This window comes from Erythrolamprus reginae, chromosome 3 (genome assembly GCF_031021105.1).
Source record: "Erythrolamprus reginae isolate rEryReg1 chromosome 3, rEryReg1.hap1, whole genome shotgun sequence".
Lineage (NCBI taxonomy): Eukaryota > Metazoa > Chordata > Lepidosauria > Squamata > Dipsadidae > Erythrolamprus > Erythrolamprus reginae.
In genome coordinates this window covers 248653834-248666219 of record NC_091952.1, presented here as the reverse complement: position 1 = coordinate 248666219, position 12386 = coordinate 248653834, and the positions used below count along the sequence as shown (strand labels likewise).

Sequence of the window (12386 nt, the reverse complement as noted above, 5' to 3'; positions counted from 1 at the left end):
AAGTCATCGGGAGGAATGTGCTGTTGAAGTTGGCGAAGCCACAGCAGCATGGCTCTGGAGAAAAAGGAGGCCGCTGCAGAACTTTTAATGGCCCAGGAATCAGCGGTGAATCCTCTTTTGAGCATTTGCTCGATGCGCTTGTCCTCTGGGCGGAGGACTTCCTCCGCCTCGCCTGGCACAGCCGCTGCCGAGTGAAGAATCTTGACAGGTTCATCTGGTTTGGGAAAGGATAGAAGCTCTTCATAGGAAGAGGAGAGTTTATACAACTTTCTGTCCTTGGTGGAGGGATTAAGGCCAGAGGCTGGAAAATCCCACTGTTTGAGTAAGGCATCTTTAAACAATTTAGGCATAGGAATTACCTCGTTATCCTCCTGTTCCTCTGTGAAGTAAGGTAAATTCTCCTCCGGGGGATCAGTGGAAGTGGAGGCTTGTTTCTCCTGGGCCGCTAATCCCGTAGAAATTCTAGCTTTGAGGAGGAGAGATTTGAATAATTGAGAAGGAAAAATAGTAATTGGAGGAGGGACCTTTATTTGGGATTCCTCATCATCTGATAATCCCTGGAAAGGGTCCTCATCCTCCTCTACATCCTCATATTCATCCTGGGAGGATTCTGAATCATCCTGAATAGGAGCTCTGACCGCTGGGGAGGAACCCAAAAGGCGGGAGGGACGAGAAGGAGGAAGAGGTAAGGGAAGCTCATTGATGGTGGAGAGTTTGGCATCAATGGCTTTGGACAACACAGCAAAAATAGATTGGAACTCAGGAGGTAAACTGGAAATATCAGCAGAAATGGCAGAAGAATCCCTAAAGGCCTGGGAGGATCCTGGCTGGGGGGAATCTTCAATAATATCTGGTTCCTCTGGACCTATGCCCCATAGGTTAGGTTGGGGTCTGTCTAGGTTTGGCTCATCCAGAGATAACACAGGGACCCCAGAAGGAGGCAGACTAGAGGCCTCTGGTGGGTCTTGACTACTGATTACTTGGGCCTGCACTTTCAAACGTTTTGCTGATTTGTCATGGATTTTTTGTAGGGCTAGGTCCCTTCTCTTCTCGGCCCTGGTGACCTTGGTCGAGGGGCGGGCCCCTGGAGAAGAGGAGGAAGAGGCCTGGGGGATACTAGTAATCTCATCGCCTGTAGGCCTGGCCTCTCTGGGACCTTTAGTTGTGCCTCTCTTGGGAAAAGTAGCCATAGTCTGACAATTAACAGAAGACAAGGCTGAGCCAATAACTGAATAATAAGGAGAAGAATTTCAAGGACTTCCCAAGAGGAATGGATCCTGCTTCGAGGCCTCGAAGCTGCTGAAACTTGAGGACAATCTGGGCAAACCCAGAGTTCGTGCCCCCAAATCCAGCGGGGCCAGCCTCCCTAAACTTTATAATTAAGTAAACCAAGGCACTCTGGTTGGAGGCTTAGCCGGTGGAGAATTTAGCCTGGGACCCCCAAGGCCCGCTCCGGGATCCACGCGGTGGACTGAGGCCTACGCGGCTGGCAGGAGGCCAACACGAGAGGCCTAGATTTAAAAAAAAAGGGGCGCGAAGGCCTTCGCGCCGAAAAAATCGCTCCGTAGAATTTCTTAAAGGAAAAGCGATCGACTAAGTCCAGGAGACTGGAAGGCGTCTCACTCCGCAGGAGGTATTTCTTAAGCCCTTAAATATTTGTATACAATAAATAATCAATAATTCAATAGATAAATACTTGCACCAGGACCTCCAGGCCAAAGGATTTGAAGAATCCACAAGCGGCCGCAGGAATCGTAACCGGCAAAACCGCCGGGGGAAAACGAAACCGCAACTTCTCCCAAGGAAAAAAGCCGAGCCGCTTTTTGTCTTTTTTTTTCTTTTAAACGGCTGGCGCAATTAGTGCAAGTAAATAAATAAATACAATAAATCTTACTACTTTTTGAAGGAAAGATCGAAGGGAAGGTGTTAGAATGTTGAACGAGCTATCACAATACAACCGCAGGATATGCGAACTGAGCGAATTCTGGGGAAGGGGCGGATCCGGCAAGCTTTTTTAATACTAGGCTCAGTTCCACCGGATTGGACATGAGCAACCCATGTGACTGCTGGACCCGCTCCTTCAGTACGGAGAAGTGTTGGTTATGACCTATAAAGCCCTTCATGGCACTGGACCACCTTCTGCCACACGAATCCCAGCGACAAGTTAGGTCCCACAGAGTGGGTCTTCTCCGGGTCCCGTCAACCAAACAATGTCGCTTGGCGGGACCCAGAGGAAGAGCCTTCTCTGTGGCGGCCCTGACCCTCTGGAACCAAATCCCCCCAGAGATTAGAATTGCCCCCACCCTCCTTGCCTTTCGTAAGCTGCTTAAAACCCACCTCTGCCGCCAAGCATGGGGCAACTGAGATACACTTTCCCCCTAGGCCTTTACAATTTTATGCATGGTATGTTTGTATGTATGATTGGTTTTTATATAATGGGTTTTTAACTGTTTTTAGTATTGGATTTTGTTATATATTGTTTTACTGCTGTTGTTAGCCGCCCCGAGTCTGTGGAGAGAGGCGGCATACAAATCCAATAAATAAATAAATGAATGAATGAATGAATGAATGAATGAATGAATAAGTCGGGGAGGGTGTAACCCTGGGACTACGGTACCTGTAGTACTTAGACTTAGATAGCATTTCACAGTGCTTTACAACATTAAGTCAGGGGCGTCAAAGTCGATTTCATTGAGAGCCACATCAGGGTTGTGTGGGGCCGGGGTCTGTTTGGCCAGAGTGGGCGTGGCCAGCTTGATGTCATTCGAGTCAGGGGTGCCTGTTGCAGCCAGAGCGTTCCGACAGCAAAAACAGGTATCAGCCCATGAAGTGTCATTCGTACTGGGGGAGCAGGCTGTAACCTGACATCCGGGCTGTGAGAACTTGCTATTGTGATCGGCTGTCAGCATGGATGCATACCGGTGACGTCCAAGATGGCCCTGCAACTTTCTGGAACAGCTGAGAAACGGCTATTCACAAGCCTCTATTGATCACAAGCCCAGCGAAGAGATCGGATAACAATTAACTACAGGGATGTGATGGGGGTAGAGCCTTCTCTGTGGCCGCCCCGACCCTCTGGAACCAACTCCCCCCAGAGATCAGAGTTGCCCCCACCCTCCTTGCCTTTCGTAAACTCCTCAAAACCCACCTTTGTCGTCAGGCATGGGGGAAATGAGATATGTCCCCCGGGCCTATACAATTTATGTATGGTATGTTTGTATGTACGTCTGCTTAATAATGGGGTTTTTTAAATATTTTAAATTGTAAATTATTAGATTTGTTATGAACTGTTTTATTGTGTTGTGAGCCGCCCCGAGTCTACGGATAGGGGCGGCATACAAATCTCATTAATAATAATAATAATAATAACAACAACAACAACAACAATAATGAAAGGTGGTGGGGAACACGGAGTTGGCAGCTCTGACAAAAGTTACACTTTGCCATTACAGTGTTCCATTGACTTTCACGGGGGATATGTTCCAAGACCGCCTGCAAAAGTCAAATTTCTATGAAGTAGAGATGCTCCCTTTCTTTCCTTCCTTCCTCCCTCCCCCTCCCTCCTCCATTCCTGGTTTTGCTTACCCCCAGAATCTGCAGGGGCAACAGGGTGGCAAGTAGGAGGCTTCTCTGCGCTCGCTGCGGCGGTGGCGGGCGGCAGTAAGGCTCGGCTTCAATTGGAGCGTACCAATGCTCCGAGATTTAAAGGGGAGGTTATCAGAAGGCTGGGGCAGAAGCGGAGCTTTTATTTATTAAAGAAACAGGATGGCTGCGGTGGAGGGGAGGAGGAGGAGAGTTAAAATGCACAGTATTGTACATCAGGCAGCCCCGGAGAACCCTATGTTTTTCAAAAAACCACGGAGTATTTTTTAAATAATATTTTTTTGAAAAACTGTGGTATAGACTTTTCGCGAATGTTGGACCCGCGAAAGTCAAGGGAACACTGTAATAGTGTCTGTCAGTTCGTGCTGGAGGAGGAGTAAAGGAACTTGTTACAAACCAGAATCCACACAATCTTGTGTGGATTCTTTATTTCTCTACCAGAATCTGACAACAGGCTCCCAAGCTCAGTTTCCGGCTGCGACGGCCTCCTGCAACCCTCTGCCAGCGAAAACAGAGCTCGGGAGGGTTGCGTGCAAGAGATTCTTTACCTGGTGGCTGGTTTCTTGTGTTTATCTCCGCTTTGTTCAAAGGCACCCAGCCGGCTTTCATGCTTAAGATGGACTACAGCTCACCATCTCCTGGTTTCAAAGTACTTTAACCACTGGACCACGCTGGCTCCTTTAGTAAAATAAAGATTTGAGTGCCTATACCATTGGTGGTGTTCGTGAGGAGGAATCTGGCGGCTAGTTTGGGCAGTCAACAGATCCTCCCAACTATGTTAGAAGTAATGCGAAAAAATATTATTTTACTAAAGGAGTAGTAGATGCTTGGAACAAACTTCCAGCAGACATGGTTGGTAAATTTATGTATGTATGTATGTATGTATGTATGTATGTATGTATGTATGTATGTATGTATGTATGTATTTATTTATTTATTTATTAGATTTGTATGCTGCCCCTCTCCGTAGACTCGGGGTGGCTAACAACAATAATAAAAAAACAGCATGTAAATCCAATACTAGAACAACTAAAAACCCTTATTTTAAAACCAATCATACATACAAACAAACATACCATGCATAAATTGTAAAGGCCTAGGGGGAAAGAGTATCTCACTTCCCCCATGCCTGACGGCAGAGGTGGGTTTTAAGGAGCTTACAAAAGGCGAGAAGGGTGGGGGCAATTCTAATCTCCGGGGGGAGTTGGTTCCAGAGGGCCGGGGCCACCACAGAAAGACTCTTCCCCTGGGCCCCGCCAAATCCACAGTAACTGAATTTAAACATGCCTGCGATAAACATATATCCATCCCAAGATAAAATACAGGAAATAGTATAAGGGCAGACTGGATGGACCATGAATCTTTTTCTGATGTCAATCTTCTATGTTTCTATCTTCAAAAGGCATGCAAAGCCGGGGTGGCGCAGCAGGTAGAGTGCTGTACTGCAGGCCACTGAAGCTGACTGTAGATCTGCAGGTCAGCGGTTCAAATCTCATCACTGGCTCAAGGTTGACTCAGGCTTCCATCCTTCCAAGGTGGGTAAAATGAGGACCCAGATTGTGGGGGCAATAGCCTAGCTCTGTTAAAAAGTGCTATTGCTAACATGTTGTAAGCCGCCCTGAGTCTAAGGAGAAGGGCGGCATAAAAATCGAATAAATAAAATAAATAAATAAATGAAAAAACCCTGAGTTTTCTCGGAGGCAATGGATGCATGGTGGGAAGAGTAAAATGCAAGCAGAATGCAAATCGGGAGGTAGGTAGGTCATTATCTACACCTTGACTTGTGTTTGCTTCAATTCTCCCTAGGCTTGGCGAGGAAAGATACACACAGAAGTACAGTGCACACGAATGATCTCCAGCCGGCTATTTTACCTTTGCTTTATCTCTCATGGATCCTTTTCCCAATATTGACATTTTTGTCAATGTCTCCTCTTGCAAGCGCTTCAGAGAATTGCCGCGCGGGCCCAAAAGTTTCCCCACAAAGTTGAACTGAAAGACAAAATAAGCAACAATAAAAACCAATAAAGTATCTTACCCACAGTGCTGAGAAGCTGTAAGCTTGACTACTTGATTCGTGCCGGGGATAAAAAAAAAAAATGCTGCTGAAAACAGCACTTGTCTATTTCTGGGAAATAAAGAAACACATTAAGCTGTAAATTTTGTTGCTGCTGAGGACGAGTGAAAGGAGGAACAGAGGGGAAAAAATTATTACCATAATGCTAGCACTTTTGCTGCTGGTAGCTTTCTCTGCATTAAAAAAAAGTTCTAGGGTAATACAGAGCTCTGTAAGGAGAGAACAAGGGCACAAAATATATTTGTAGGGCTATGAAAACAAAAACCCGGAGCTCAAATTCAGTCAATAATAAAACCATATCCATAGAGCCCATCCATTTCAGTGAAAAAAGAGATACGGGGAGGCCTCATCTTAGAACCATAAAGAGCCCAAAATTTACGTCGCTAAGCAAGACAGTTGTTGAGTTTCGCCTTATTTTATGACCTTTCTTGCCACACTGGCTAAGTGGGTCGCTGCAGTCATGAGTTATTAAATAGGTCTGCCTCTCTCATTGACTTTCCCCCTTAGAAAATCCCCAAAAGTGATCCCATGATCCTAGAACACTCAGGGTGTCCAGGGGGGAAAGCATTTTGAAATTTGCTGATATTTCCCTGACATTTCCCTAACTTCAATTCAATTCAATTTATTACATTTGTATGCCGCCCCTCTCCAAAGACTCGGGACAGCGATCTAGTTAAGGTGCGGTCGTAGAGGACATCATACCAAATGGCTTAGGCCTCACCACTCTCTGTCCTCACCACTGTCTGTAGGGACTTTCTATCTGGGGTACCGTTGCCATCAAACCAAACAGTAGTGCAGTTTTGTTAAAACACTCTCAATTTTGCCTCTGTAAAAAGTGGCCAGGAGAGAAGGACAAGGATGTGTTTTTCTCATCCGATGCAGGAAATGCAGACGCTGGTTTGCAGGCTTCAATAATAATAATAATAATCATCATCATCATCATCATCATTATTATTAATTAGATTTGTACGCCACCCCTCTCTGAAGACTCGGGGTGGCTCACAACAATGATAAACAATGTACAAATCCAATATTTAAAAACACAATTTAAAAACCCTTGTAATAAAATAATCACACAACGCAATCAAACCATACATAAACCAAGATAGTTAGGGGAAATGTCAATTTCCCCATGCCTGGCGACAAAGGTGAGTTTTCAACAACTTGCGAAAGGCGAGGAGGGTGGGGGCAGTTCTGATCTCCAGGGGGAGGTGGTTCCAGAAGGCCGGGGCCGCCACAGAGAAGGCTCTTCCCCTGGGCCCCGCCAGATGACATTGCTTAGTTGACGGGACCCGGAGAAAGCCAACTCTGTAGGACCTAATCGGCCGCTGGGATTCATGCGGCAGAAGAGGGTCCCGAACTAAGGATGACATGTGGATCCTTGTGACACCATAAGGTATGGATGAAATTTCTACTGACCCAATTTCTCCCTTTATCTCAGAAAGTATCCGATGAGAAGGACTAGACCAGGGTTGTTCACAGGTGTGGGGGAATTCTGGGAGTTGAAGTCCACAAACATTAAAGTTGCCAAGATTGGACTTTCTCGTTTCAGACACTGAAAATGCTTCTCTCTACCAGGAACAGACAGAGATTGACAAGAGATGACACTGACATTCTAGGGGAAAGACAAGACTTGACAGAACCAGCCGAGATGGTTGCCAGCAGTGAGAAGGCAATCTGTCTCTGATCTGACCCTCAAGAGATAAAACCCAAAAATAAGTGCTTTCTTGAGAGAGAAAAAAAATAGTCCCCTTGAGGACTGAATGGCCTTTTGATGAATGGAAGATGGCGAAAGTACCAGCGATGCAGGAATGTAAGCTGTAGCATTCGTGTCCTTTGGACAGGCTATTTCAGTTATTTTGGTCTAGCTCAAAAGGAGCCCCCAGAGATTACTCAGAGCTGTGGAATTTATTGTATACTTGAAAAAACCCTGGACACAAATACAACCTGGGAGAAACCCCTCTTAGCAGTAGCGACTGCGAAAGAGACCTCGGAGTCTTGGTGGATAATCAACTAAACATGAGCCAACAATGTGCAGCAACAGCTAAAAAAGCCAACACAATCCCAAGCTGCTGAATAGACTCCAAGACCAGGGAAGTCTTAATACCACTCTACTACGCCCTGATCCGACCACACCTGGAGTACTGTATTCAGTTCTGGTCACCACACTTCAAAAGAGACATTGAAACTCTGGAGAAGGTGCAAAAAAGAGCAACCAAGATGATTAAGGGATTGGAAACCAAGACTTACGAAGAGAGACTGAGGGAACTGGGCATGGATAGCCTAGAGAAAAGGAGGGCCAGAGCGGACATGATAGCAGTCTACAAGTATACGAGGGGATGTCACAGAGAGGAGGGGATCACTTTATTCTCCAGGGCACCAGAGGGCCGGATGAGGAACAACGGCTGGAAGCTGATGAAGGAGAGATTCAACATGGAGATAAGGAGGAACTTCCTGACGGTCAGAGCGATCAACCAATGGAACAACCTACCAGCGGACGTTGTGAACTCCAACACTCTGGACATTTTTAAAAGAAGATTGAACTGCCACTTGACTGGTGTACTATAGGGTTCCTGCTTGGGCAGGGGGTTGAACTCGATGGCCTCCATGGTCCCTTTCCACTCTAACAATAAATAAATAAATTGTTCTTTTTTTGCCTTTTGAAAGCCTGCAGAATTTCTGTTGGATTGACTGTCACAGAGTTGGAGAAACCTGTCCAGTTAAGATAATGACATGGCAATCACTGCCTTCAAGTTTACCTTACCGTTTTGTAGACTTTCTGCACTTCTTGGTCCCTTAGCCCAGCGGTAGGCAAAGTTGGCTCTTCTATGACTTGTGGACTTCAACTCCCAGAATTCCTGAGCTAGCATGATTGGCTCAGGAATTCTGGGAGTTGAAGTCCACAAGTCATAGAAGAGCCAACTTTGCCTACCCCTGCCTTATTAGCCCATAACTGGGGAAATGTTTAATTGAAGGAAACTCTGTGTCAGACTGTACCTTAGTTTGAACATGTTATACAAATGCCTAGTTAAAATGAAGCATTACAGGCTAATTCTGCCAACTGCCAGCAATTCGAGTCTCATCAGGCTCAAGATTGACTCAGCTTTCCATCCTTCCAAGGTCAGTAAAATGAGGACCCAGATTGTTAGGGGCAATAGGCTGACTCTGTAAACTGCTTAGAGGGGGCTGTAAAAGCACAATGAAGCAGAAGCAGTATATAAGTCTTATTGCTATTTATTTGTTTGTTTGTTCATTCATTCATTCATTCGTGCAGAATACAGCTGCGAGAGCAATCATGGGCTTTCCCAAAAATGTCCATATAACACCAACACTCCGCAGTCTGCTTTGGTTGCCGATCAGTTTCCGGTCACAATTCAAAGTGTTGGTCATCACCTATAAAGCCCTTCATGGCACCGGACCAGGGTATCTACGAGACCGCCTTCTGCCGCACGAATCCCAGCGACCAGTTAGGTCCCACAGAGTAGGCCTTCTCTGGTCCCATCAACAAAACAATGTCATTTGGCGGGGCCCAGGGGAAAAGCCTTCTCTGTGGCGGCCCTGGCCCTCTGGAACCAACTCCCCCCGTTGATTAGAACTGCCCCCACCCTCCTTGCCTTTCGCAAGCTCCTTAAAACCCACCTCTGCCGTCAGGCATGGGGGAACTGAGATATTCTTTGCCCCTAGACCTTTATAATTTATGCATGGTATGTTTGCTTGTATGTATGGATGTTTGGTTTTACAATAAGGGTTTTTTAGTTGTTTTAGTATTGGATTTACATGCTGTTTTTATTACTGTTGTTAGCCGCCCCGAGTCTACGAAGAGGGGCGGCACACAAATCTAATAAATAAATAAATAAATTCATTCATTCATTCATTTGATTTTTATGCTGCCCTTCTCCTAGACTCAGGGTGGCTTACAACATGTTAGCAATAGCACTACCGAGCCAGCATATTGCCCCCAAAATCCGTGTCCTCTTTTTACCCACCTTGGAAGGATGAAAGGCTGAGTCAACCTTGAGCCGATGCTGGGATTTGAACCGCTGGCCTACAGATCTACAGTCAGCTTCATGACCTGCAGTACAGCACTCTACCTGCTGCGCCACCCCAGCTCTATTGCTATTAGATATATGCAGTGGCGGGTTGCTACTAGTACGGGCCACACCATAGCTCCAATAGCAAAAATGGAGCTGCGCGCAACGCGCACCAGTAGCGGCAATAAGTAGGAACCCCCGCCTGGATATACGTACAGGTTGTTCTCAACATATGACTAGACTGGAGGTCCAAATTCCTAAGACCTTTGTTTCTCAAGTGAGTTTTGCCTCCTTTTATGACTTTCCTTGCCACAGTTGTTAAGTAAATCGTTGCAGTTGTTGAGTTGGCACCGCGGTTAAGCGAATCTGTTTTCCCCATTGAGTTTGCTCATGAGAAGGTTGCAAAAGAGGATCGTGTGACTCCAGGATATTATAACTATCATAAATATGAGTCAGTTGGTCAAGCATTTGAATTTCGTTTACGTGATCAGGGCGATGATACAACAGTCACGAGTGTGAAAAATGGTTGTTGTAAGTCACTTTTTTCAGTGCCGTAGTAACTTCGAATGGTCTCTAAATGAAGTATTGTAAGCCAAGGATTGTGTGTATTTGTGTGGTTTTTATTGCGTTAAATGTTGTAAGCCACCCAGACTCACCTTGTGGAGAGATGAGTGGGAGTGGGAAGGAAGGAGAGAGGGAGGAAAGGGAGGGAGGGAAAGAAGGAAGGAAGGAGGAAGGCAAGAAGGAAGAAAGGAAGGAAGGAAGGAGGAAGGGTAGGAGCGAGGGAAGAGGGAAGGAGGGAGGAAAGGAAGGGAGGGAAGGAAGGAAAGAGGAAGGGAGGGAAAGAGGAAGGGAAGAAGGTAGGAGGGAGGGAGGGAAGAAGGTGGGAGGGAGGGAGGAGAGAGGGAGGAAAAGGAAACAGGGAAAGAAGGAGGAAGGGAGGCAAGAAGGAAGGAAGGAAGAGGGAAGGAGGGAGGAAAGGAAGGGAGGGAAGGAAGGAAGGAGGAAAGAACGTAGGAGGGAGGGAAGGAAGGAAGCAAGGAGAGAGGGAGGAAAGGGAGGAAGGGAAAGAAGGAAGGGAGGCAAGAAGGAAGGAAGGAAGGAAGGAGGGTAGGAAGGAGGGAAGAGAGAAGGAGGGAGGAAAGGAAGGGAGGGAAGGAAGGAAGGAGGAAAGGAGGGAAGAACGTAGGAGGGAGGGAAGGAAGGAAGGAAGCAAGGAGAGAGGGAGGAAAGGGAGGAAGGGAAAGAAGGAAGGAGGAAGGGAGGCAAGAAGGAAGGAAGGAAGGAAGGAGGGTAGGAGGGAGGGAAGAGAGAAGGAGGGAGGAAAGGAAGGGAGGGAAGGAAGGAAGGGAGGGAAGGAAAGAGGAAGGGAGGGAAGGCGGGAGGGAAGAAGGTAGGAGAGAGGGAGGGAAGGAAGGAAAGAGAGAGGGATAAATGAACAAACAAATTAATAAATAAATTAAAGAAAGAAAGGAAAGAAAGAAAGGAAAGAAAGGAAGGAAGGAAGGAAGGAAAGAAAGAAAGAAAGATTAATTTCATAGCACCATGGTGGTCCTTCTTTCCCTAAGCTAATTAGTATTATTAATTCCTCTCTGCCTCAAGATAGCCATATTTCTTATTTGCAGCTAGCCATAGCACAGAACAGCAACTTTCCCCACCAGGAACGCTGACTAGGGAGCTGTCAGGATGGAAAGATGAAGTTAAAACAATTCTCTCTCTCTTTCCCGGATCTGGAGGGAGACATGTTAAAGCATCTTTCTCTCTCCCAATAATACCGATTGGGGTATTCTCTGTTGACTGGGGGATGCTCTGTACAACAATCTCGGCAGCGTAAAACTGGTCCAAAAACACATTATCTTCCCATCAGATCAGCCTGCAGTCAAGTTGCTCTCTTTTTTTTTAAACCTGGCTTCTTTCCAATCTATTCTGCCAATTGCAGTTCAACTCATTTGGAGGGCACTAGATTAGAGAAGGCAGAGCCAAAAAAAACTCAACAGAGCCTTTTGCTGTCAAAGTTGAGAAGGGAAAATCAGAAAATAACCAGCAGCGGTCAAGCACTTAATGAGAGGAGGTGAAATTAAGAGTTATTCCTTTCCTTTCTCTCAGCCAATAGTACCCAGAGGTAAAGCATCACACTACGTTTTTCAAATTGGGTTGGTAGATACCGTATTTTTTGGAGTATAAGACACACCTTGCTTGATGAAAATAAATTGGAGAAGCTGATGGCACGATGGAATAAGGTGAAAGATTATATGTTGAGTAGAATTTGTGACGAAAATGTGAAAAATAAACTCCAATCACTCTTTCAATAGTAAACAAATGCAAAGTAGAGCTAAGGAAATAAAATATAAACTAGTAAATATTTGAACCCCCCGCAATTGGTGGTGGTGGGATTGTCAGTTGGGTGATGGGCACATGCACTGTGCACCGTTTTGTGTTTGTTTTATGTTGTTATTAAATGTGCAAAACCAATAAAAATATTTTTTTAAAAAAAAAAAAGACACACCTTACTTTTTGGAGAGGAAAATGGGGTGGGGGGGAGAGAATCAGCCTATTAGGTATCCATCTGGTTGGCATCCTTAGCTTGGTCAGCTTCAACACATTATTTTATCCCCTGGTTAGGGCTGGGAAAAAAATTTTTCAGAGGGAATAGCAAAGAAAAAAAAAGCCTGCAAAAA

At 45.7% G+C, this 12386-nt stretch overlaps 1 protein-coding gene across 3 annotated transcripts in view; it reads right to left on the bottom strand.

Moving 5' to 3' along the window:
- The window catches only part of KHDRBS3 (KH RNA binding domain containing, signal transduction associated 3), a 188714-nt gene that overhangs the window by 101403 nt on the left and 74925 nt on the right, over window positions 1-12386 (bottom strand). For all 3 annotated transcript variants that reach the window (XR_011558764.1, XR_011558765.1, XM_070748332.1), the window contains exon 3: window positions 5476-5592. Coding sequence is in view for 1 of the 3 variants with exons in the window: in XM_070748332.1 (XP_070604433.1) it covers window positions 5476-5592 (117 nt within the window). In the remaining 2 variants the exon portion in view is untranslated. The remainder of the gene's footprint in view (window positions 1-5475; window positions 5593-12386) is intronic.